Source organism: Clytia hemisphaerica, unplaced genomic scaffold (assembly GCF_902728285.1).
Source record: "Clytia hemisphaerica strain Z4C2 unplaced genomic scaffold, Clytia hemisphaerica genome assembly, whole genome shotgun sequence".
Taxonomy (NCBI): Eukaryota; Metazoa; Cnidaria; class Hydrozoa; order Leptothecata; family Clytiidae; genus Clytia; species Clytia hemisphaerica.
In genome coordinates this window covers 358375-384459 of record NW_027103749.1, presented here as the reverse complement: position 1 = coordinate 384459, position 26085 = coordinate 358375, and the positions used below count along the sequence as shown (strand labels likewise).

The window sequence follows — 26085 nt, the reverse complement described above, 5'->3', positions numbered from 1 at the left end:
GGTCCCCCCGTTTATTTGGAACCTAAGAGTAAATTAAGACCGAAATGAGATTTTGCCAAGCAAACTGAGCCTCGGACCGATTTTCCCGTATGCTTATAAAAAGAGAGTGTATTCAGAGGTTCCAAGGTTCCAGTGGTTCTTGACAGAGAAAGAAAATCTCACTACGCTCCACGAAACCAGAACTGTACCCCCCCCCCAATTACAAATCGCGAAAGTATGTACGCCTAAAGTCTTTGGATAAAAAGAGAGAAAATATTTTAGCTGGTTTCAGTTTAATTTATTAAAATTACGCAATATTTAGTTTTTATCAAATCAAATAAATCAGTTTTAATCCACGTACTTTTTCTCATAAAATTTAAGTAGTAATAACCTATCACAACTAAACCCACGTGATAAGAAAATAGTTCAAATGTAAAAATTGGAAGACAACGGTAGTAATTTTAAAAGAACTGAAAAGACAAAAGATTGAGAAAACAAAGAATAGAAAGACAAGTCACTTTACGGACAAGCTAATAAACAAGTTTATAAAAGGGTTGCTTCCATTAAAAAATCATTCAAAAAACACGAAGACAGTAGTTACTCGTTTTGTAACAGACCCTTTTTCTAGTAAACTTTTTTTCCCTAATGTATCTGACGAATTCAACTACCACAACAAGATGACAATCACTACACATAAGCGAGATTTCGAAATTTGTTCACTAGTCAAAGTTTATGTGTATCGATGATGGTATTAGATCCAGTCTCTTAGTGGCAGTAAAACACACTCGAGCGCAGAGTCAAATTCTACATGCCCAGGCTCTCTAAATATTCAGCAATGACTGCAACTCCTTTATTAGTGTTTCCCTGTGTACCTCCTTCTTTCGTGTGTCCAATAACTACGGCTGTCTTTGAACATTGCAATGTAACGGCTCCATGATCTTTCTTTTTGCCTAAAGCCAAGATATCATCCCCTCTCAAAAATTGATATTTAACACCTGCAATCACAATACCACTGGCTTGGAAAGGTGTCATATCACTTGATGTAAAGGCTTTCCCAACGGTAGCTGCTTCCTGTGCAGTGATTTTTAAAGCGCTAGCATGACCATCAGTTGTCCATTTAGAACCATCCTTTCCAATAATACAAGCTGTGTCACACTGTCCTACGCAATGCCCAAGTAAGTTGTCAATGTAACTGTCCCAGCTCATGTTGATAAACTGAAAAGAGAAAATGAGTTTTGATTATAATGCTGTTAAAAAAGCAATCATGGTAAGCACAATTCAAGATTAAATCATTATCACCTTACATATTATGCCAGAAAATTATTTCTTCTAGAAAGATGAGACCCAAGTAGGGTCATTGATGGAAAAAGTTATATAAAAAGGCACTGGGGGCGCCATAAGTTTCTCTTTGAATTTAGTTTTCTTGAAGTCAATCAATCCGCACTAAATTGTCGAAAATCGAGTACCCCCTCCCCACCCCTGTACACAAGCGACGCAAATGGCTATACCCCCTCTGGTAAGTACGTACTTTTTCATTAACCCCCTCCCCCACCTCGGTTGAAGAAAATTTCGAATTCAAATCAAATGGTTCGGACCTTTATTTCATACATGAAACTCAATGTTTATCAAGAAACTTTTTCTTTTCCTTGATGCATATAACACGCGTAAAAGTCGACAAAAAAACAAGCGAAAAAGGGCTCTGAAATTTTTTTCTCTGCGTACGTACATTTTCCTTTGACCCCTCCCCTCCCAAGCATACGCTTTTGAGAAGGACCTCCCTTAGTGCGCACGTACTATGTCAATGTTAAGCTGAATTTTTTGACCCAATGAACATCTTTGAGATTTTTTTGGTTTTTGGTATAATGGGATAAAATTTTGCGGATTTGAGTTTCACCCAGGAAATTAAGTCCCCACGGAAAGGAAAGGACTAATCTGGAAAATAATATTGTACAAAGTTACCGTGAATTTATTAGTAGGCACTTTTAAGCGAGCAAAACGAGCTAAACTACAGGCGCGCAATTTTTTAGTTTTCACGATGCGTTTTTAAAATAAATATACGATGCATTTTCCAATGTACAGTGTACTATTCGCTTGGAGGTTGAACAAGAAGCTACTTAGAAATGTTTTTTTAATAAGACTGACTCAGTGAGATGTAAAATTTTAGATATGTTGTATCGCAATTTCAATTTCTGAGTTTTTTAATACACCTTTTTACTGTTTTAGCTGCTTTGTATAAAAAGTCAACAAAATTTCGAGTAAACAAACCATCTCATTGGCCAAAAGCAAAAACATAAACAAAAAATGTCCAGAGCAAGAGCACAGAAAGCACTTTTTTTTGTTTATGTTCTTGCTTTTAGCCAATGAGATGGTTTGTTTACTCGAAATTTTGATTACTTTTTATACGAAACGGCTAACGGAAAAAGGTTTATTTTTGCTTCGCACATTTCCAAAAACGCATCGCGAACCGCGAACCGAATTCGAACCCTGCATTAGTCAATAGAATTGGGTTTTTACCTTTAGTAGAGGCCACTATGTCTTCTTGTGTGCAGTAGCTTGTGGGGTTTATAGTAATAATATAAGTAGTAATATTTTATGTTCACTGGAAGGTATTCTTTCCAGAAAATTAAAAAATGTTGAATTTTGGCAAATTTTTATTTTTCGATGACGTCATCGTTTTATGACGTCATTTTGCCTTATTTCCTTAATATCTCCTGATATATTCATTTTCAGATATAGGTTGTGACATTTTTCTTTATCAGTTTTTCATGCTCTTTCGAATGGAACAAAAATTTTCCAATTTTGACGACTTTTTATTTTGGTTGCCATAGTAACAAATGACGTCAGTTTCCATGGCAACGGGGGGTCACACTTGGCCCCACCTCTCAAATTTTGATCTTCTACATTCAAAGAACAATATTCAATCATAAAATCCCTTTGCACAAGCTGCTGCACACGGGAAGCTTTTTCGCAACATAGTGGCCCCTACTACTTGAAAAAAAGTATGTGACTGAGATTTAGCATGGGGGTTGATTGTTGGTCCAAGAACCACCTCTAATGAAACCTCCACAAAAAAGATTTTTAAAAAGCTTTCATAGTATGACAGTCTTTCGGCTCATTACAGGGGGCATAAAAGACAAATTTCAATAACAACGCCGTTTTTGTTAACTACTTTCAGATAAAACAATAAAAATTAATTTTTTCAAAACTATTTGAAATTTTGTTTACAAAGATTTGTACTGAAAATTGAACCCATCATAAAATGAGAACTCCATGAAGGGATCAAAACTATTAGAATCAACTGCAAGTTTTTTTGACGGTACTTGGACTCAAAAGGTAGTTATATACATGCCAAATTTCAGCCGCATAAGTTTTTTTAAGGTTAGGGCCTTGAGCTAGTTCAGACTGTATGGACAAAATAATGCTATGACAAGCTCAAATAAAATGCATGAACAAAGTGTGGTACAGTGCAGGCATAGCGTCAGCCCCCCTGCTGGTTGGGGGGAGGGGGGTTACACCCTAAATTTTTCTCAAAAAAGGAGGGGGCTGGAAGTATACCACTTTTTTGGGGGGACCTATGTACTTGGGTTGGGGGGAGCCAAAATCTCATCACTTAACGTGGGGGCTAAAATAATTCAGCTTAATAGTTGGCTTCAATTACTCAAATTGAAGCTCATGAATCTGAAAATTTTTCGCCTGTGGCGCAATATTTTTATAGAAAGTGTGCAAAATATTTTATCCTAAACTTAGATCTCAACGCAATTTACATTGGGAAAAATTTTTTTTACTGCATCAATTTTTTGAAAGTGCTAGGGGTCAAAAGTCCTGGTGGCTAACAAGAATTTCATAAGTCTTTGGGGGGACTTAAATCTCAGGGGGGACCTAATTTTTGCCTGGGACCTAAACCCAGGCTGACGCTATGTGCAGGTACCTTAAAGAAGTGAATGTAAAATACTACTTAATAACCTACTCTAGACATGTGAAAGACAAAGGAAGAGGGGCATGAGAACATTTACATCAGAACATGATACATCATGGTACGAGCCCATTTTATGTCATCTGTGATAGATGTTATCCCTTTTTTACACAGACAATCTATGCAGTATCAAAGAGTACAAAGAGTACAAAGCATTCAGTCACAGGCCAATTTCACAACAAAACTTGCATTTTTATAACATAAAAACAAAAAAATAAAAGTAAAAACAGACTATTACCATTTAATATAAAAACAAAACAACAACTCAAAGTAGGTGTGATGGTAGGGGAGGGGCTATGAAAATCAATTTAATCAAAATTAAATGGTATTATTATATACCCGTAGGCAAAAACAGCCATTGAATAATTCCTGATATACCACGGTATTATACCACAGTAGAATTTTTTTCTCAAACTTTTTTTCGAAACTTGATTTTTGTCACTTTTATTATGTTCCTATTAAAGAGAGACAATAAAAGAGTTCAATTGTGAATTTCGTGAACAATTGAATGACTTAAGTCATTAAAAAGCAATTAAAAAGAAAAAACATTCGAATGTTCGACTTGTAGCTGAACGCACAAAAAGTCCTTTGGATGTTGAAGCTGTCTTAAAAGCACGATCAAATGAAAAAAAATCTCTTCAAAGTTTGACTCTAGCCCTCCCCAGCCCTTCCTGGGTGTCTTATCTATTAACCAGATTTTGCAGTGTGTCCCCTGACATAATTTTTTGCTTAAGTAAGAAATTATCACAAAGAGCATCGTCATTAAAATTATATCGTACCAGAGTCGTCCGAAAAGATGTTTTTCTTGCTTGGCTTGCATTTAAAATACGCTGTGAAACGTAGAAATGACAATTCTTCAGGAAAAGGCTGTGAGGCCACAAAGAATAGTGCATAATCTATTAATAAAGGAATTTGTTTTGTTTTGAAAAGAATATTTGAATGTCATTAATGAATACGATCGTTAATCATATTCGAAAATAGTCGAACGTGCTTAAAGCATTGGGTTCAACTTCAGTAGCTACCCAGCTTCAAATTATTTATAGGCCCAATTGTAGACCCCTAAATATTCATCAAAGGAATAAGTGTGCCAAATTTAAGCCAAATCTGACAATTTTTGAAGTCTCCAGGCTGCCCCAAGGTTTTAGCCTCGTTTTGACGAAATACTCGTCCCCAGGCCCCAAAAATCAAAAGTTTTGAAAAAAGAAAAAACTCCCCCAGATATTCTCCCAAGGAACAAGTGTGCAAAATTTCAGCCAAATCGAACAATTTTTGAAGTCTCCAGGCTGCCCCAAAGTTTTCGGACAAACAGACAGACCTTGTCAGATTCTAGCTGAAGTTGAGAATATTTAAAACAAAAGAAAAGAGAAAATCAAATTGACGGGTAAGCCCAGACAGAAATTGAAATTGATAGATGTAAAAGGACCTTAAATTTCAAAACAAAGGCTGAATAAAGTCTAAACCAGGCTCTATCCTATCTATCAATCAAAACAAACTTATTGAGAACAGAAACATTGCTTGCAAAAACAAAAGTGACACACATACATACAGACTACCGCTATTAATATATAGATTTGTAGATTTATGCTGAAGTCTCTCTCAATATAACCTACAGCGCAGATAAAAAGAGACTGCGAAAAATCTGCTTGAGTCATCTTTTACCTATATGATGCTAATCTACTTTCATGCGAAAATCAGGAAAAATTAATGATACAGTTTTAACAAAGACCAAAAAACACTTTTTAGCTGAAATTTATCCAAAATTTCCCCCCTGAAAATCGGGCTCTGTCACATTTTGGCCACCACCATTTTTCACCTTAAGACCAAAAATCACCATATCCCCTTTTTATTCATTTTTAAGAATATTTTCAGCTGTCAAAGAGAAGCCCCCTATTTTGCTCTTAATAGCCAGATTTTAGTCTATAATTACCTTATTTTGGGGGTTTCAGACTCAAGACAATTCACGCAGAAGATGCTATTTATGGTCAATTTTAGACCAAAGTGTGGCGAAAAGTGGAACTTACGCATGAAATATCTGGAGTTAGGTAAGGAAATCAGCTATAACCGTTTGAAAGTCGTCTATATAGTTTTTCAAGAGCTTTCGAATGGTATACCTTAAAGGAAGAAATTTTGGCGGAAAGAAAATTTGGCGGATTTGGCAGATTTGGCCATAATCCGCCAAATTAAATTCCCACTAAAATTTATTTTTTTCGCCGTCGGCCAAATTAAATTCCTGCCAAATTAAACTTTTTGAAAATATGATCTCTTTTAAGGTGTTTTTGCCTTTTTTTTGCTGTTTTTACGCCATTTCAAGGATAGATTTTTCAGCAAACGCCAAATTAAATTCCCGTCAAATTTAGGTTTTTCGTCCATCCGCCAAATTAAATTCCCTCTAAAAAACTTTTTCGCCATCCGCCAAAATTTCTTCCTTTAAGGTACATGATATTGTCTGGAAATACTGTAAGTTTGAAATTTTCAAAAGATTTCGCCCTTAGGATTTTGCCTGGGGAAAATAGAAATGTTCCAAAAAAGGGATGTTCCACCAGTGGCGGTGGGATTTTTTCCTGAGGTATAAGCATCCTATAGGGAAGGTCTGGAGATTTCCACTGATTTCCTACATTTTCAGCTTAAAAAAATGGGAGATGAAAAGGTATTATAATCAAATTCGTATAGAGTTGTGCTATCTTCTTCATTTATATATCAGAAACTCGATTTGAGAGTTTCATAAGTGAGAACAAAATTTAAATAAAATTTATTTTGTCAGAAAATAGGTGCCAAATAAACTCTAAAACCGTCCCGGACTTTATTAGGAACCCCCCCCAACGTTTATTATTTATAAGAATATTCTCAGCTGGCAAAAAGAAATCCCCTTATTTTGCTCCAAAAAGCCTGATTTTGGCCTATATTTACCTTATTTTTAGGTTTTCAGAAGTACAATTGCCAACCCCTCCAGCAATTAGGTCCCCCCCCCCATTTATTTGAACCTTCCCGTTTATTTGGCACATTTTTTGTTGTTCTACAATGATTTTTCAAGTTAGTCAGTGATAAACTTTAAATTATATATAACTTGGGTATAAACTGCTGTTTTATGTTGTTGTCCACATGACTAAAATTAGTGTCCCGGAAAATTGTAATTCTTGCAGTTCTGTTCTGCCTTTGAGATTGGCCTTGTTGTCATATCAACATGAAAAAAGGGCAATTTTAAACTAATTATATTGGACTTTCAATGGATTATTTTGAGACAGACTTTAGTAAGCGTTTTAATAACACTCAATTTTGATGTAATCAATTTTTCAGAAACACTTTGTTTGCATCTAAAGGTGATAAGAGGTTTAACTTACAAAATTTGACCAAAAAGGACAAGGGGAAATCAGTCAAGGTATAAGGTTTTAAGCCTGTGGTACAGAATTTCCATCAAACAACAAAAAGATCCCAGATATTTTGATGACTTCAGACTGTTCATAGTTGTTCATAATTTATTTTATTTTTGTTATCAAATAATAGATTTATTCCAAGTATTTAAAATTCTATAATAATATTCTATATCACAAAAATGTGAAAAGACAATGTAAAAATTAATTATACAAAGATCAAGCAACATGTGTATGAAAAGAAGCAGCATCAGAATTCCACCAGTATAAATAGCTAATTACAGATTTTAGTCATTTGGAAATGTCATTCCAGTCAACAGACCAAACAATTGAATGTAAAAGCATATGCTACTGAATTAGGAGCCCAACAAAAAAATATTTAACGTCTATTCTACATGCCAAGACTCTCTAAATATTCAGCAATGACTGCAACACCTTTATTAGTGTTTCCCTGTGTACCTCCTTCTTTTGTGTGTCCAATAACTACAGCTGTCTTTGAACATTGCAATGTAACAGCTCCATTATCTTTCTTTTTGCCTAAAGCCAAGATATCATCCCCTCTCAAAAATTGATATTTAACACCTGCAATCACAATACCACTGGCTTGGAAAGGTGTCATATCACCTGATGTAAAGGCTCGCCCAACGGTAGCTGCTTCCTGTGCAGTGATTTTTAAAGCGCTAGCATGAGCATCAGTTGTCCATTTAGAACCATCCTTTCCAATAATACAAGCTGTGTCACACTGTCCTACGCAATGTCCGAGTAAGTTGTCAATGTATCCGTCCCAGCTCATGTTGTTTTTCTGAAGAATAAAAATTTAAAAAAAAATTACATGATTAATTCAATTGTGATGCATTTAGGCTAAGACAGTTTATAGATTTGCACCCATATTTTGGATTATTGATGTCAGTTAAGGTTATACATTACAGCAGATTATCCAAACCCAATATGGTGTGTAACCACTTAGCTATACAATAACAATGACTTTGGCTATTTGGCTGAATAAAAGTTGAAAACTAAATTAGGTCTAACATTTCACTTACTTTGTAATAAAGTAACATATATATAACTTGTAATCTTTAGAGATTAATTTTGTTTACTTTAACAATGGTATAATTATATGGTATATTACACCAAGTATGTTTAAAGCAATATTCATTTATAAATTCTTTCTGCTCAAAAAATAAATGTTTACAAGATACTCTTTTTATAAAATATAAAGTTAAAATAATGTTTTACAAATTCAGTAACCAATACTGATAAAATAGTCTGCCATTTTCCCAACACCTTGGTTTGTACTTCCTTGTGAGGCACCCTCTTTCGTGTGTCCAATGATTATAGCTTGATTGGTTTTTTGTAATGTGACTGCACCATTGTCTTTCTTTTTTCCCAAATAAACACCTTCATCCCCTCGCAGGAATTGATATTTTACACTACCAATGACAATACCGCTGGCTTGAAAAGAACTGTTGTCTTCGTTATTAATAGCCCTAGCAATGACACCAGCCTCATCAGCACTAATTGGTAAGGCACCTTCTGGAGCATCTGATGTCCACTTAGAACCATCTAACCCAATAATACATGCTTTGTCAGCTGCCCCACCACAATAGCCAACAACACTAGCGACATATGCGTCCCAACTCATCTTTGGTAGCCCTGAAAGAAGTAAAATGACAAGTGATGCAGAGCTGAACAACCCTGTCCATTGTAAAATATGAATATTCAACCCTTTCAACTTGGCATTCTTTTTATCTCTAATAGACCATCTCTAGCTTGAGGTCCATTTGAAAAATGTTGAAGCCTATAAACATGAATACAGGTTAAACAATGGAGTGATAACACAGTTGATTTCAGAACATCAATATGAAATTTGAAATTGAATTTACCTTTGCTAAGCATGGATCATTAATGATTTGACACCGTTTCCAGATGGTTGTTTATGATATGGTGGCATGACAAATGACTCTTTCCTTGTGAAGTGCGCAGGTTAGATATGGACAAAAAGTGCAAGTGTTAAATTTCTGCTTGTACTGGTTGAGACAAATTAGTGCGAGGCATTATTAATAATCTTGGTTTAATTAATTCGGAATTACCGTGTTACTTCAAATTACGCCCCTCCTTTAAATATCTACCTTTCCTCTAGGAGGGGAGACTATTTGAAACATTTATTTTGTTCATTTTTTTCTTCCAGTTTACAAACTGAATTTTAACCGATTTTTACATTAAAATGAAACTTTGAACGAATTGAAAGAAAACAAAGCACAAAACAAGATTCTCATCGACTTTATTAAAGCAACCTTTCGCAAAGATTATTTAATAAAACTTCTTTCTTTTAGATGCCCCAAGGGTTTATTAAAAGTAATTGGTATTTGAAAGTGTTTGTAAGTCGCAGTTCTTATTACAATTAAGAGGTTAGTACTTTAATTTAGTAAAGTCAATACACAAAGAATTTTTGTCTAAACTATTGAACCCAGTTAAAATGAGCCATCGAGTGTGAATTAGATCATAGTGCGTATAAAAAATCTGGTCTGGAAGCCTTTTGTTTCTTTCAATGTTTCTTACTTGAACTTGCATTGAAAAATTAGTTTCTTTTGCTCACTTTTTAATCATGTGATTAAATCTTAAACCAATCTCAAGAGGAGTACTTATAAATGTGATCAAAAATAGACAGTCAAGGATTATGCCCTAAATAAGAGATATACTCTATTTAAGAGAAGGTCTCTTAACTAGGAGATTTCTTTCTCTTAACTAGGAGACTTTTCTTTCTTCGTTAATTTTTGGCCTTCTCATCATTTTGCGCAAGTTTTTTTAAACTTCATAGATCGACTTAGCACGTTTTTTTCTCCCTTCTAGCAAAATTTGGTTGAGTTCTGCTTTTGTTTCATGGACCTAGGATGGTTAGGGTCTATCAATCTAAAGGCCAATCTACATCATGAGAATTTCAGGAAAAGTAATAATATAGATAGGGCCATATTTAAGAAACGCGTTTAAGCGCGGGTCAAACAGAAAGTGAGTCGCTCTTGTCTCTCCTAAATAAAGGGGTTCGAGAAAAAGCGCGTTTTGAAGGTCAAGGGTTTCTTCATTATTTTAAAAATTACGGAGGCTATTTATGGTTTTTCGAAGTTTGAAAAAGAATGAAAAGGTATTTTATTTTGGTTTTTGGGTCATCGGAATCACGGAAATGTGATCTTTCACGTGATCTTATTTTCATATCATGCGCAAATAGTCTGCTCTGAAGTAAATTTGTGAAACGTACAGAGACGGAAAATTTCCTAACTTGGGTATTCTCTTATTTAGGGCATAATCCTCGACTGACTGAGCAAATTGATTTTCATCCTTTGATAAGAACAAAGGAAAAGGCTGACAAAAAGTTAAACGCTAAGCTTCCAGACCAGGGTTCTAATAAGGACTATGATTGAATGTCCTTGAATTGCATGTTTCTGATATTATTTACAAAAGATGCAGGCCAGAAAAAAAGTGGTGTCCAAAGCATTTGAAAGATCTTCATGAAAGAATTTGCCAAAAAAATAAGTTGTGTTTAAGTTTTGTGGAAATACTTCCTACAGTATATACCTTATTACACAACTCATTGAATAGCGAGGGAAAGCAAGTGTGACAATCTATTTAAAAAAAGGCCTTGATAAGTTACCTCCGCTATACAGTCCCTACAAAGTTTTATTGTTTTCTTGCTAAAGTCAAGATTTAGAGTTAATCGCTCAGAACAATTGAAGGAATCTGCATTAAATATCTGAAAATATCTGATATCTTTAAAAATCAGAGAAGTATAAATTAATTTTAGGAGCGTCTCTTGCTGTATGATCTTTAATCATCAAAATTTTAGTGAGACTATTTTTGGCGTTCATTGGCGAGTCAAGAAAATCTAGATTTGTTTTGGATTAATTTTAGCTAATGAATCACGATGTCAAAAATTTTGCGTGGATAAATTTTAGCGAATAATTGTATTGCATTATTGACTGAATTCGTTTTCTAGCATTTCTTTGCACTAAAGCCCTTCCTATTGATAAAATGTATCAAGGCAATATAACCAGAAATTTCGCGCGGATAAATTTGAGCATTTTATCGATCTGTCGATTTGGCGTGTTTTAGCAAGATTTATTTTAGCGAAAATAGGGAAAACTCGCTAAAACGCTAAAATTAGTCTCGCTAAATTTCTACGATTACTGTAGAGTAATTCACAATTTCTCAATGAGCCCCTTTGTTTTGAAAATAAAATCTTCAAAAAATACATTCTAAGTGAGCCAACTTGAAGAAAAGAATCAGACAAGGTCCAAGAAAAAACTGAAGGAAAGTCAGCAGCATTATCAAAACTGGGTTAAGACTATGTTCATCTCACTGCATTTATCTATCTCAACACAACCAGCCAAATAATTGTAAGCTCATTTCAGTCGTATTATTTGATTTTTCTAAATGTCTAGAGTAGGTTAGTGAGGGCATTAGGATTGACCAAAGAACGTTAGAAGATTGTATTATGATGTGATGGGTTTTGATAGTACCAAACACTGCATTTTGAACCACAACGATAAAATTAACATTTGTCCATGTAAGAAGAGTATTTCAAAAATAAATTTAAAACATGTCCTGAACGCAAACAACTTACGGTATTTTAACTTGTTAGAGGTATGAAGTTTAAGATGTGGGTGTAGGTTAGTGTACCTTCCCTTCCAGTGGATTGACTGCTGTGTTGATCCTGAACTAGGCGTGTGATAGAAAACCACGAATACGAGGAACAGGTTAAACAAATGCGCCGACCATCCTTTTAGAAAGACGGACCACTTTCCAAATATGGTCAAATCTTATTAAAATACAATGCCTATTCTTTAGTAGGAAAACATTACGTAATCGACAACGCATGCGCTATACGTATTATGAGTGTCAACAAGATGATTTTTATCAAATTTTGCTTTCCTAAAATAGGGGCTTATTATCGCTGTAAGGTACAGCGAACGTTTTCGATCTGGTTAAGATATAGGTAATGAAGGAACCGGACGCGAATTTTACCTCGGGGGCAAGGAAAGAGCCGGTAATGGCGGGGGCGTCTTCTTTTCTATCGGGGCTGGGGGGCGGCAGGCGCGCGGCGGATATCATTTTCCGTTTTTTTGGAAGATTTTAATTTGTTTATAAGCTTTCTACTCTGCTGCTCCCGCAAAATTAACAGGATTTGCGGACTTCTTCTGTTCGGGTGTCAGGTTATCTGGTTCTTGATGTAGAAATTTTCTTCTGACAACACGCTAAAGCTCTGAAGGTCGGGAAAATTTCTGGAACACCTTTGTTGAGTTACCATTTTTCATTTTTTGTAAGGTTTCTCAGGCAGCAGAGATTTTCATGCTAAATTCAGTCGGATGCAACCGATAGTCAAGCAAAAAGTGTAAGGACAGCTAGACACGACTGTGATATGTGGTACGTCAAACGATGACTACTATAGGTCTCCGATGGTGATATTGGCCCGCTCATCCTTCAGAGCTTTAGCGTGGGCGGCCGCCAATACACCATCGGAATATCAGATAAGGTGTCAGGAGACTAATCAATCTTTATTTACGTTACAGACAACCTCCCCCGTGTATCCCAGGCTTTATCAACCTGGAATACACGGGGTGGGACGAGGTTGAGGCTTTATTTACGTTACTCTGATTGACGCCAGAGAATACCCTCTCAGAGGGGGAACTTCTCAAAACAATACTTCGCGCAATCACGAGCGAAAATTTTTTGACGTTTTTGTAAGGATCGCGTGAAACTTTTTTATGACGTAATCTTTTCTTCAGACAAAAAAGGTTAAGAAAAAACTTGTGCCCATTTCGCGCGAAAGTGGAGACCGGCCTTTACGCGTTCGAAAATCAGCCAACGCCAGGGTATTGTCTAGCGCTATCAGTAAGCATAAAAAAGCTGATAAAACGCGGGAACAAGGTTGCGTTACTGATTGATGGTGGCCCCGAGAATACCCTGGTGGTGACGGCTGATGCAAGTTCCCCCTTTTCTAAGAGGGGGGGACTTCTCAAAACAATACGTCATACAAAAATTTTTGTATTCGGATTTCATAATATGTATTTCGCGTTCGAAATACAGACAATGCCAGGGTATTATCTAGCGCTGCTATATCATCAGTAAGCATAAAAAGCTGATAATACGCAGGGCAGGGAGGAATGAGGTTGGAAACTAATGCAATGTAATTTAATGTTATTAAGGGCTCTGACCATAGTCATAAAAATTTGTTAAAGGATTCGAAGATAAAACTTTTGTTTTGAGTTATCCTTGCCTTAACATCGTTAACAAAAAACTGCGTTACAACTTTTTTGGTAATATTGATTCTGCCAAGAATATAATTACAAAAGCAACGGTTATGAACCTTACAAACACGTTAACTAAAATTTTATATTACCCTATTTTAGACAAAAATGCTAAGTTTTCGAAATAATTTTAAATTACCCGCAAAGAATCGAACTATTTTAAATTTTTCGGAAAAAATTTTTTAAATTGATGTATCAGAATTTATGAAATTGGGATGAAAAGTTGTTGAAAAACCGCTATTTTCAATAGACTTTGAGACAGAAAAGTTTAAGCGAAAATTTTCAGAAAACCCACATATTGTTAGTTTGCTTTGGTTAAAGATACACCACCTAAAGCAAAAGTTTTTTCAAAATGTTTCTTCTCTTATTCACCGAAAATAAGGTGTCTTCAAAGTTGAAATCCTACTCCCTAGTCTTAGTTTTTCTTCTTCATCAAATTTTTTCTTTGCAAAGTTTAAATTTTCAGATTCAGGAATAATTCGTCTAACAGGAAATGTATAACATGCCATAATTTTGTTGGTTACCGAGGTTTTAGCAGTGAATATTATGGACATGAGGGTTATATACGACCATCCTGGAAATTCGACTTTTGTTCGTTAGCTTGAATCCATCCAATTAATGCCTGTCTTGCTATAACAGGCTGCTTTCGTGGAACGTCTCAAGAAAAACTTTATTCTGAACTTGGTCTCGAGAGTCTTGCTGATCGTCGATTTAATAGGAGAATGATCTTCTTCTACAAAATTTTAAACGATTTAGCCCCCTCTTATTTACGTAACTACTTACCAGCAAGACTTACGGCGCCGGGTAATCTAAGAACAAGAAATCCTATTTATCAACTTAATATTCGAACTGAACGTTTCCGGAATTCTTTTTATCCATACTGCATAACACAGTGGAATATTCTGGCTGGTCGTATAAGAGATATGCCTTCAGTATCTACCTTCAAAAAAGCAATCCTCGAGTTTCTAAGGCCCCAAACCTTCTCCTGTTTTTGGAGCTCGTGACAACCAGGTAGTGATCCTTCTCAATCGTCTTCGAGTAGGATTTAGTCACCTCAATGAACATAAATTTAGACACGGTTTTCGTGACACCTTAGATCCATTTTGTGCGTGTAGAACAAATTCCATCGAAAACTCTCTGCTCTATTTACTCTCTGGCAAGACATCTTTTGTTCAACAAACTTATGAACCAAGACATAAATATTTATCCACTAAACCCTCCTAAGCTCTTCAACCTTTTGTTGTACGGTGATCCAGAATTACCTTTCAACATAAATAACAAAATAATTAATCTTGTCATTGAATTTATTCTCGACTCTGAAAGGTTTAGTGGTGCCTTATTTTAGTTTAATGATCTTCCTACACAGCTCTATAATATTTTTTAATATTTGTGTTTATCTTTTTAGTGATGGTTTTCCCTTTAAGTTTTTTATTTTATTCAATAGCTTAGTACCCTTGGCGATATCACTTATTGCCTTTGCGGGGGGATGAGCTATTTATTTTTTCTGTGTTTGTTTTTGTAAGTAGTATATGTTCGTAAGTGTAATGTAGCTTCTCAAATCATATAAAAAAAACAAAAAAAACATGAGGGTCTGGGTGAATCCAAACTGTCGATCCACCAATTATATGTTTTCTGACATTTACTTTCTCTCCTTCTCTATCTCTGTCCGTCTTGTTAATTTTATCATGTTTTTACATGAAATATCACGAATTTCACATAAGCTTGTGTGTTTGTGTCAAATAACAAAATAGCGTTAAGTAAAATGTTTTTTATGAAAAGTAGCATACGAAATAAACCGTGTACTCTTAGGTGCCAAATAAACACCCCCCTCCACTTGTTAATTTTTCGAAAATTTTCCAACCCCCCCGCACCTTTTAGGACCCCCCCCCCCCCCGTTTATTAATTTCTAAAAATATTTTCAGCTGTCAAAGGGAAGGCCTCTTATTTTCCTCTTAATAGCCTGATTTTAGTCTATATTTACCTTATTTTGGGGTTTTCAGAAGTACAATTTCCAACCCCCCGTTTATTGAAATCTCAAAAAATTTCCAACCCCCCCCCCGTTTATTCGAACCCTCCCGTTTATTTGGCACCTAAGAGTACTAAGAAATGGGTATCAGATTTCTGAAACAATATCTATTACTTTATAAGAACACGGCTTTGTGCATCCAAAAAAATTGAATCATTATAAGAAAATTTAAAAGGCTTTTCCAGACTTTTATAAAATGCCACTTTTCAGAGAAATTGCCCGGGGGGGGGGGGGTACTCAAGGTAAATGACCTAACAGACGTTCGGCCCTTAAGGGTAGGTTTTTCATAGTTCAGCTAGTGCACTGTAAGGGTAGGAAATTACAAAACTGCACTGAACTGCACTGTAAGGGTAGGAAATTGTGATAAAAGGCCAAATTTTGGGTAAAATTGGCACAAAATTGTTCAATTTTGGAGGAAAAATTCCACATTTTCCTGGAAAATTGCAAAAAATTTTAGCCCTTACTTAATTTTGAAAAAGTGCACTGTAAGGGTATGATATTTCATGGAAATTCACTGCACTGTAAGGGTCCGATTTTAGAAGCCAAAATTTGGGCCGAACGTATGGTCGTTTTCAGATCGAGTGCCCGCAACCCCCCCCCCCCCCCCGAGAAAATTGCATACGGTAGACTAAACTAACAACCATTTTAAGCGCCTTCATAAATACTCAATAACCTGAAAAGTTATAACCATCTGCGAAGGCTTTATCAAGCTTTTATACTTCGTTATAAAAAAAGTTTAGGCTCAGCATCACATTATCATAGCCGTCATAGCCAACGCCCCTTTTATCGATGACTCATAGCCTCGTCGTGGTCGAGTTTCTTATCATATTCAATATTTTTGAAATTTGTGTAATAAATATCCAATCGTTTCATAAGAAGGTTGAAATGATGAAATCTACATTACAAGTACCGTTAATCCGATACCGCAAGGAATTCTTCTAAAGGAGTATCATCATATTTTAGTGTTATACGTCACGTATGATACAATATAAAAGAGATAATCGTTTATCCATAAAATACAGTAGAGTCTCCATAACTCGAAACTTTTATTAACTCGAATTTCTCCTTAACTCGAACAATTTTTTTCTAGTCGACCCAGTTGACAAACTTTATTAACACGTCTCTCTATAATTGGGGCCCCCAGCGGTTTGCGTGAATTGAGGGTCCGCTGGGGGGGGGCTCATAATTGGAAATTTGCGTTCTTCGTTCGTGTTCGAATAATACGTAATGGCACAATATTTTGCAATGAGGGTTTGCTTATTTGGTTATTTTCAGTGGGGGAAAAAAAATTGGAGGATAATTTTCCAACGGGGACGATATTTCGGCCAATCTGTGAGTCTGTGAGAAGGGGGTGTATTCAAATAGTATAGTACTGTTGTGTAGTCCGTTTTAATAACAGCACGCTTTTATGTCTGTGAGTCTAGTTTTCATTTGGATCTCACCAAGAAAGATCACACACCAGTTACGGCCTGGATTTCTGACAAATGTTGGTGACATTATTGGAGTGTCAATGTTTGGTTATATTCAAAATCGTCATATAGAGTGAAAGTCTCTTTTTCCATTCCCACTGGATTTTCCGAGTCGAAAGCAAAAGAATTCAAAAGCCATACCGGGTCTGTGAGAAGGCGGTGTTTGACTGAATCCTACTCCAATTTACAAACCCCTGTAAGTGTCTGTTCTTTTCATGGGCTTTTGTACCGAGTTTTGTACAAAAAAGCTTTTTTTAATTAAGTTTTTTCACGGCTTTAAATAGCGCTGGCGCTGGCCGGAGTTATTTTTGAAGAAAACGAGCAGTGCCTTACTCTACTTTCGGGTGCACAACTAAATATGAAAAAGAAGCCTTTCAGTCCTTCTCATCTGTTTTGATAAGATTGTGAATTTTTATAAACTTTATAATGTCATAAAATTATAACGATTACAACATAAACCCACTTCTCCTATAGGAAAGCCACACTCCCTCTCTTTCTCCAAAGTAAATAGCTGTTTAGATAAACAAACGAAGATAATCGGTTTTTAATCAACACACATTCCATGCTTGCTCCCCTTTCTTATTTGATTGTCTTCCTTGTTTGTCTGTTTTTTAGGAGAGAAGGAGCGATTGACAAATTTTTATGAAATGTTTTTTCTATAAGAAATTGTGAGATTTGACAATGGAATGTTGCACTGACCACGATTTTTACCAGCCAGGAATAACCATCTTTTTTATTATTACCTGTGATTGGCCAATACTAGCTTAGCCATGCTTTGTAGAACGACACCAAACTCGAACCCAGTCCCGTTGTATCGCGTTCATCAGTAGAAATAAAAAAGCGGCGTCCAGTCAATGTCCATGCCAGTTTTGTCTGGCATAATTGAAGTTACTTAGAAACTAAGAAAATTCTGATCAAATTTTATGTATATACGGTACGCTTTACTGGTCGTCTTTCTTGAAAGGAACCAGGAAATTCTTTATTTAGCTTTGAGAAATTGTGTTGGTTGCATTTTAGAAAAATGGGTATGGTGATACATTTAATCCTTTTTAAGCACAATTTTCTAAGAATAAGGCTCAAAAATTGCCAAAGGATAAGAACAATTTAAAAAAAGCAATGACCCTAAAAGTGTCAAAGTAGTAAAAATTTGGGTATACTTCTGTAAAGCATAAAATAACCTACACATTTTGCTCTTTAAAAACAATTTGGACAGGGGGCAAAAACTCAGAGCAGAGCTGCTCGGTCCGAAGAATTAACGAAAATTTGGACACGCCATTAATTTACCCGAGCGAGAATCATTAGAAATATACTGGTTCGTTCTGATAAAGAAAGGGTGCACAATGTACTTAACGTGACCTACATTTCGAGTATGCTTCATTTTAATGAAAATTTTTGTTCTATTCTTATGGTCGAAATGTTCTTACGACTGAAACAAAAAGAGTTAAGCAAAGGTCAAACAAAGTTAAGAAGGAAAATTTCGATGTTAAAAGTTAAGAGAAGTCTGTAAAGTATATAATCTGTCTAAAAACGAATTTTAATCTGCCCTGCAAAGCAAAGGTTATATTTTCTCTACATAAATATGTAAATTCAAAACATCAGATATCTTTAGAAAATCAGTATGCATTTACTAATTATAAACTCCAGAATAGTAGAATAGCGTTGGTATCCTGCAAAGGGGCGGAACTTCTTTTCAACGAATTAGTAGTTTTGCACAGTGGAACTTCGTTTATCGACTTGTAAAGTTAGCAAGTTGTAGAATTTATTTTGGAACCTTTGTCGCCCAGGGATTCAAATCAGCTGAAGTAAAGTAAATAGTGGAGTTTGTTTTGACCGACAGGACCAGGGGGGGGGGCCTTTTGGACTCAAAAGGGTGGAGTAATAGATAGATAGGAGATAAAAAGATCCACTTTATAACTGAATACATAGAAAAATAATTTTTGAATTTGAAAGTGTTGAAAGAGCCCATTTTGAGTTAGTTTGATCACAATGGAAAAATGAATTAATTTTGCAAAATATCTAGAAAATAACTGTTCCCCAAAAACGAAATCATGGGAAATACGATGGAAAATCATAGGCTGGTAGTAGTATTGGTTGTTATTATAGCTACACTCACAGTCTCTAAGTGATCTACATTTCCGTGAAATTTAGGCTGAAGGAAGACTAGAAAGATTCTATGTGTTCAAACGTTTGATAACCAGCAAATCTAAATATGTGAAGCTTATTGATTAACTGAGAAACGACAGCTACTTTCTAATTGATAAACTTGTTGGAGCATAGGCGTTGTACCAATTAGATCTAATGAAACAAATAAATTCAGTATTAAGTAAGAATTCTTATGCTTCCTATACTTTAAGAAATAGTAAAATTATTATGAAATCAAAGAAGTGACTGTAAGGGATTTGATCATGTTATTCTGCCTTCGAATTTCATTTATTCTCATACTATTTTCAGCATGTTTAGGCATGTCAATACACGCATCCTAACGTAATATCAATAGTTGACAAACAGCTTTTTCTTAGAAACTGAAACTTATTGAAGTTCATACCCATATGATATGAACGATTTAGTACTAAAATAGATAGACTTTGTACCACTATTTCATACCACAAGTATAAATAGGTCAAGAGAACTATATCCAAAAGTCTTGGGGTCCAAGAACTATGGCCAAAACTGTAGGGATTAATGAACTATAACCGAACGTTTAGGGGTCCAAGAACTATAGCAAAAGTTAGTTTAGGGGTCGCTATTTCGGCCAATCATGACATGTCATCGTTTAGGCTCCGAGGAACCGCAAAGCTAACTGTTCGGAACATTAATCCCCCTCGAAAATGAATCAATCAGTATAAAAGAGAACAGTGATGTCTGACAGTTGAGACATTTAATTAATAGACCTCTATAATCATCGTTTATCTCTATATTTGGTTTTCTTGACACAGGAAATCACAATTTGTCTTTCATGACAAAGAGAAGCTCTTAAACCACAAAATGTCGTTTCCATTTTCCAAAATCAATATCATTATGAAGTCCTTTTAAACCGATTGTCCGAAACGGTTTGCTATTAGGTACACGCTTTTTTTTTATAAGAATAAAGAATTTACACCCCTGTCTCACAGACTCTCCAGTTGAACCTTTTTCCTACTTTTCCTCAGTTGAGAAAACAATTTTTCAAGCAACAACAAACTCTCAAAACGAAACCAACTCAAATGAAAAACTTTCAATACACAAATCCACACATATTTTTTTTCTCAAGAATTACTTTGAGCAGAAAAAAATTATAATTGCTCCCGAAGGGAGCCTATGTTGCTTCACGAGGCCGTGCTGGGGATCGAGCTGGCAAAAATTGTTCAAGAAAAAAAACGGGACGATGTAACCTAGTGACCGCATCTACTAAAAGATTGCCGAGTGGTGAGCTTTTAAGCTAGCTCGACCACGCGAACAAATATTTTGCGTTTTTGGCGCTCCAAAGTCATAGCTTGGAATACAATAACGCCGCGTGAACAGAAATTTAGCGTCTTTAGCGCTCCAAAGTCATACCCATGATCCATTTCACGGTCGAAATGGATCATGGGTAATCAGGACTGATTGCGCCTCCATTATGGCTTCCCGTTGGCTAGACGCAAAAATCTTCAATTTTTTTCAAAACTTTGGACCAATAGTAAGTCGTTATTAGCGTGCAGTGGTCCTGATTACCCATTACGCTTTGCGACTGTGAAATGGCCTATAGGGAGACGATAATTACAAGGTCTCAAAAGAAGGTTGTCTACTGCTCATTCCGACATCGACTTTTAACCTGACTGAAATTCGAGCCGTTACTAGCAACCCTGCGGGGCCCAAGGTGCCGAGTATGCACCCGGCACAGTCACAAGCCGTTACTAGCAACCCTGACCCTACCTAACTGTTAGTTAATCAATTCCAAACAACAAAACCTCCGGAAAATTTAAAATGTCGGAATGAGCAATAGACAACCTTCTTTTGAGACCTTGTAATTATCCTTTTCCCTTGGAATACAACAACAAAAACAAAAAGCAACGAAGCAGGGACCAGTTGGTTTCAGAAAGTAGAAGGTATAATCCCATATACTGTTCTGCAACTTTGATAGTAAGTATACAAGCCGTATATATATAAAAGTTGCGAAGCGATCCAGAGCCTCCTCGATTCGCAAGTTGCAAGCAAGAAATTTAAGACATACAAACACTGTATATTCAATGGCATTTGTGAAGTTTTACTTAATACATTCGCTGCAGTCTTTCCCAATATCCTTTCATTCGCAAAAAATTTATAGTCCCTCTCTATAACAATGACATCTATAGATTCTCTCATTGATGAAAAATGAAGACAACAATATAAGAAAAGTAAGATGAAAACACTACAGTAACACATTCAGGGCATTTTGAATTTAAAAAAATAAAAAACAAACTGTACCCTTATAATCATAAAGGTTGGTGAGTCCAGTCAAAACACGTGAATGAGCAATAGACAACCTTCTTTTGAGACCTTGTAATTATCCTTTTCCCTTGGAATACAACAACAAAAACAAAAAGCAACGAAGCAGGGACCAGTTGGTTTCAGAAAGTAGAAGGTATAATCCCATATACTGTTCTGCAACTTTGATAGTAAGTATACAAGCCGTATATATATAAAAGTTGCGAAGCGATCCAGAGCCTCCTCGATTCGCAAGTTGCAAGCAAGAAATTTAAGACATACAAACACTGTATATTCAATGGCATTTGTGAAGTTTTACTTAATACATTCGCTGCAGTCTTTCCCAATATCCTTTCATTCGCAAAAAATTTATAGTCCCTCTCTATAACAATGACATCTATAGATTCTCTCATTGATGAAAAATGAAGACAACAATATAAGAAAAGTAAGATGAAAACACTACAGTAACACATTCAGGGCATTTTGAATTTAAAAAAATAAAAAACAAACTGTACCCTTATAATCATAAAGGTTGGTGAGTCCAGTCAAAACACAGATTTGATCTGTAGCGTCACGCTTCACCTTCACAAAAAATTTCATAATTAAAAAAAAAGTCATTTTGCATTATCATAATATACTAATAATGTTAAAAAAAGGAAAAAACTTTCAAAACAGGACAAAGCAATTTCATATTCATAATTTCCAACAGATTGCAAGGAGGGAAAACGCCCCCTCGCTTATTAAATTTTGAGATTTCTTCCAACCCCCATGCACCCTGCTTATTCCAAACCCCCCAACTAACCGAGAGTATTAGACAAACGTGGAAGAAAATTTCCAAATTGACAGCTTTCCACATTTAAAACACAATTATATACCGTGAGATGGGGTAACTTGCATCAGTGGAGGCTAACATGCATAGCCCTCAAATAAATGACCTGACTGGTCATTAAAACACAAAGTTAAATCAAAACAAAAATGGTAGAGTAGAGCTGTGAGCGGAGCTCCGTAGTTGTATTTCAATGACCAGCCAGGTCATTAATTTGAGGGCTATGCATGTTAGCCTCCACTGATGCAAGTTACCCAATCTCACGGTACCAAGTTCAAAACAGAATTTATTTCCACATTTGTTAGGTATGCGAACAAAAAGGAGAAAAGAGACTATTTTAATCTAACGCTTCCAGTCCATCTAAAAAGAACGACACTCAAATATCTATTAAAAAGCACCAAAAAAAGAACAACAAACCCTAACTAATCAAAGAACAACATATTTTGCCATCCACAACCCTGACCGAAAGTGACTGTACCACGATTCATTCATCATTTTTTGTAACAGGAATTAACTACATATGGTTTAAAAGAACGCAAAATTATGCATGCGAGTAAGTCTCTATTTGGGTGAGCTGGAAAGATTAGATGAACTAACTCATAAGCAACAAAGGTTTTTCAAAGTTTTTATAGTTGACGACAAAAGGCATGTCAAAGAAGGTTCAAAAGTTCACGGCAAAAGTTAAGAAAATTTTCAAGTATGTTGACAACAAAACTTTTCCACATTCAAAAAATGCACAAAGAACATTTCAAAGTAAGTTCTGCAGAAGCTGGGTTCTGGGTTCACCTCGATTCAGCCGGTTTACCAGATGAGTTCATCTCGGTTCCATCCCCCGGTTCACCTTTTTCTAATTTACTTGCCAGTTAAGTCAATGTTGTAGAAGAAGAAGAACTCAGTGAAATCCAATTATCAATCAGTCCATTTTGCTCCAAGGTTGAGTTAAAACTAACCTTAGTCAGTGAAAGTTATAAAATTGTCCTGTTTTTGCAATCAAGAAATTGAATCTCTCAACCATCAAAATGGAAACAGATTTAGATTCCCTAGTAATGCATTTTCAAAATGAGTTTCAATATTGAGGTTGGGAACTAGTTTTCTTGGAGTGTTTGATGCCTGATCATAGCAGAATATTTTTAATTGAGACAATCAAATATTCAGATATGTTGACAATTGTTTTACTTTTCGTAGCTATTGTGCGAGATGGACAATTTGCAGAATCATACAAGTCTTGAAGCAACTGTCCATGTGGGTCATTAACTAATCTTGAAACTTCATTTTTTATTGAATGATGGTTAAAACGATTAGGAAACTCAATATGACAGATAGTTTCATATGTAGTTTTCTCTGAAGCATTATAACATGTTTGACATAATATACACTCTAAGCTAAATCATAAATTTGGTACAGCAAATATATATTAGACATTTTTGAGCATCAAACGGTTGAAAGTGACTGTGATCATAATCCGGCCCAAGACAAAAAGAAGGAATCAAATGGTATGTTTCAATCGGTGCATTTGACATAGCGATAAACAATGGAATGCCCTAATCATTAACTTTCCTGACATATTGACCCAAATTTTTTAGCCCAGCTAGTGGGAAAAGTCTTGATTGTCCTGATATTTTGACGAACACGATGAGAGAAATATAGAAATAGTGGATATTTAGGACTGTTCTGTTTTAGTCGGACATCAAATTTTTTATTTAAAAAGTGTCGGTGTTGATATTTCTTATAATCATGAATCAGATCAGATAGTTACAGACAGACAGACAGGATGCTGGGAAATTTAACTCTTGTGTCAAGCATCAAGAAAAATTTCTCTCAAGTGAAAAGAAAACTATGACTGTAAAAGGTGGAGTGCAATTTCCTTCCCACTGCTAAAAAAGTGAGTGAGGAAAAAGTCAACAAATATATACTTCCTTGTTGGTGCACAAAGTTGTGTTTTATTGAATCCAAAATGTTATGGTGGATGAAACTGATTATATGATTTTTCCAAATGATAATCGCCACAGCAGAGCAATAAATTCACTAAACTGGTAGCTAGTTGGTAGAGTTTTCCAAAAGCTTCCATGTCGATAAAATTCTTTCAGTAAACATTCTTCGAATAAAAAATTCACAAAATGGTTTCGATAAATAAAAATAAAAAGATCGAAACCATAACAACGAAAATATCAACCAATCAGTTGTCTGATAGTACGAAAATATCAACCAATCAGCTGTCTCATAGGTGAAGGAAGAGATACAAAATATACGGAAACGACGAAATGTCTCTTTTGGAAAAAAGCCCTAACTCGGACATTTTCGGTGCCGTAAAGATCAACTTTATTAACGAAACCATCTACCAAACCGAGATTGATACCTATATTTGGACGCGAAACACAAACTTGAACGAAATACTTATCTACATTTAACAGATGGGAACTAAATTTTCATTTTCCTTCTGCGCTTCCCTGGTATATAGAGTTTAAAGGTACGCACACACTATAGCAAAACTGCTTCGCTCATGTATATTCGCTTCGCAATAATACTATTTTATCAAAAGTAATGTTTCAGATAGGAAAAGTAATGTTTCAGATAGGATGTATGATTGAAAATTATTTTAAAGAATTTCTTTTTGCTTTGTATCCTTGTTGTATCAGGCATCAGTTTAATACTTTACTGTTACTTTTGGGTAATTATTATCAGAAATTGGAAAAAACTTTGCATACCACCATTAACGAACCTTCTGTTTATCTCCAGGCGATGTCAATTGAATTCAATTGATCCAAATTTTCGCAATAGAACTATCAAATTTTATCAAACAGAATCAAACTATTATAGGTGTTTGATTACTGAACCTGATCGAAGACGACCCTGTCGAACGAAAGAAATATTTCTATCCCCAGACAAACAAATTGCGCTGCCAGATAAGTGAACCACGCGGCTGGATAAGTGAACGTGTTGTCACGAGTTAACGCACGGTCGACTAAGTTTGCATGAAAGCGGGCAGAATAGGGATGGTGAAATTGACGCCCATGTGTGATCGCCCAATTTTTTAAGTACGTCTCGCAGACCATGCGTTCAGTCCGGGGTAAGTCTCAAAAAGTAATGTTAAAATCCTCGGACACGCAACAAGAATATCCCTGGAGTTCGGGGAATCGGCAGGGTCGTTCGAACATAATTCAACTTTACCAGAATCTTTTAGTTTGGTTCGTGACTGTCAACTGTTCGATTTGGTTGCGGTAATCTAACACCTATCGTTTGATAATGTTAGATTAGATTGGTACCCGTGAAAAAGGGTAATTTGCATCATTTGAGGGAAACTTTACATTCCCTCCAAACTGCAGACCTTTCTTGGTCTGCACTTTGTCTAAGATAAAATGTAAATTAAATGTTTTTGACTTTTGAATGTTTACAATTTTATTACCAGAAAGCTCTACTATTTGGAGGCGATACCAGTTTCCATCCAGTGATACCTTTTTCACGGTAATCAAACAGTCTGATTGACATCACCTGGATATTTATTACAAATTATCTATTGACAGTTTCTTCTTCTCTATTCCTATTTCAGCTTTATGGTTTTGCCTTCCAGCCTTTGTTCATTCACAATGACAAATACCATATTAACCATTCAGTACAGTCAAGTATCAATATTTGAGGTATTACGAAAATCGCTACTTTTTGCCGTAATCGCTTTCGTTTTTAACATAAGGTCTTAGCAACGGGTACCCTTGGCATAGTTAC

General features: G+C 35.6%; 2 protein-coding genes across 3 annotated transcripts; both read right to left on the bottom strand.

Moving 5' to 3' along the window:
* Positions 1-255: 255 nt before the first annotated feature.
* On the bottom strand, positions 256-12081 carry LOC136805477 (profilin-like). Of its 2 annotated transcripts, none has more exons than XM_067062053.1 (2): positions 11939-12077; positions 256-1194 (listed from the first exon to the last, which is right to left on the bottom strand). In XM_067062053.1, the coding sequence occupies exon 2, from the start codon at positions 1183-1185 to the stop codon at positions 784-786; it is 402 nt and encodes a 133-aa protein (XP_066918154.1). In that variant the 5' UTR covers positions 1186-1194; positions 11939-12077; the 3' UTR covers positions 256-783. The 2 variants fall into 2 exon arrangements, with proteins under 2 accessions (XP_066918154.1, XP_066918153.1); XM_067062052.1 differs by lacking the exon at positions 256-1194 and adding an exon at positions 7415-8122 and having other exon boundaries at positions 11939-12081.
* LOC136805476 (profilin-like) lies at positions 8387-11932 on the bottom strand. The gene is made up of 2 exons (XM_067062051.1): positions 9207-11932; positions 8387-8976 (listed from the first exon to the last, which is right to left on the bottom strand). Exons 1-2 carry the CDS (start codon positions 9217-9219, stop codon positions 8564-8566), a joined length of 426 nt encoding a protein of 141 aa, XP_066918152.1. The 5' UTR covers positions 9220-11932; the 3' UTR covers positions 8387-8563.
* Positions 12082-26085: the final 14004 nt, after the last annotated feature.

What these genes read in the sequence shown, in the direction of transcription:
- LOC136805477 (XM_067062052.1), bottom strand. Translation starts at nt 8,113, where the DNA reads ATGAGCTGGGACGGATACATTGACAACTTACTCGGACATTGCGTAGGA.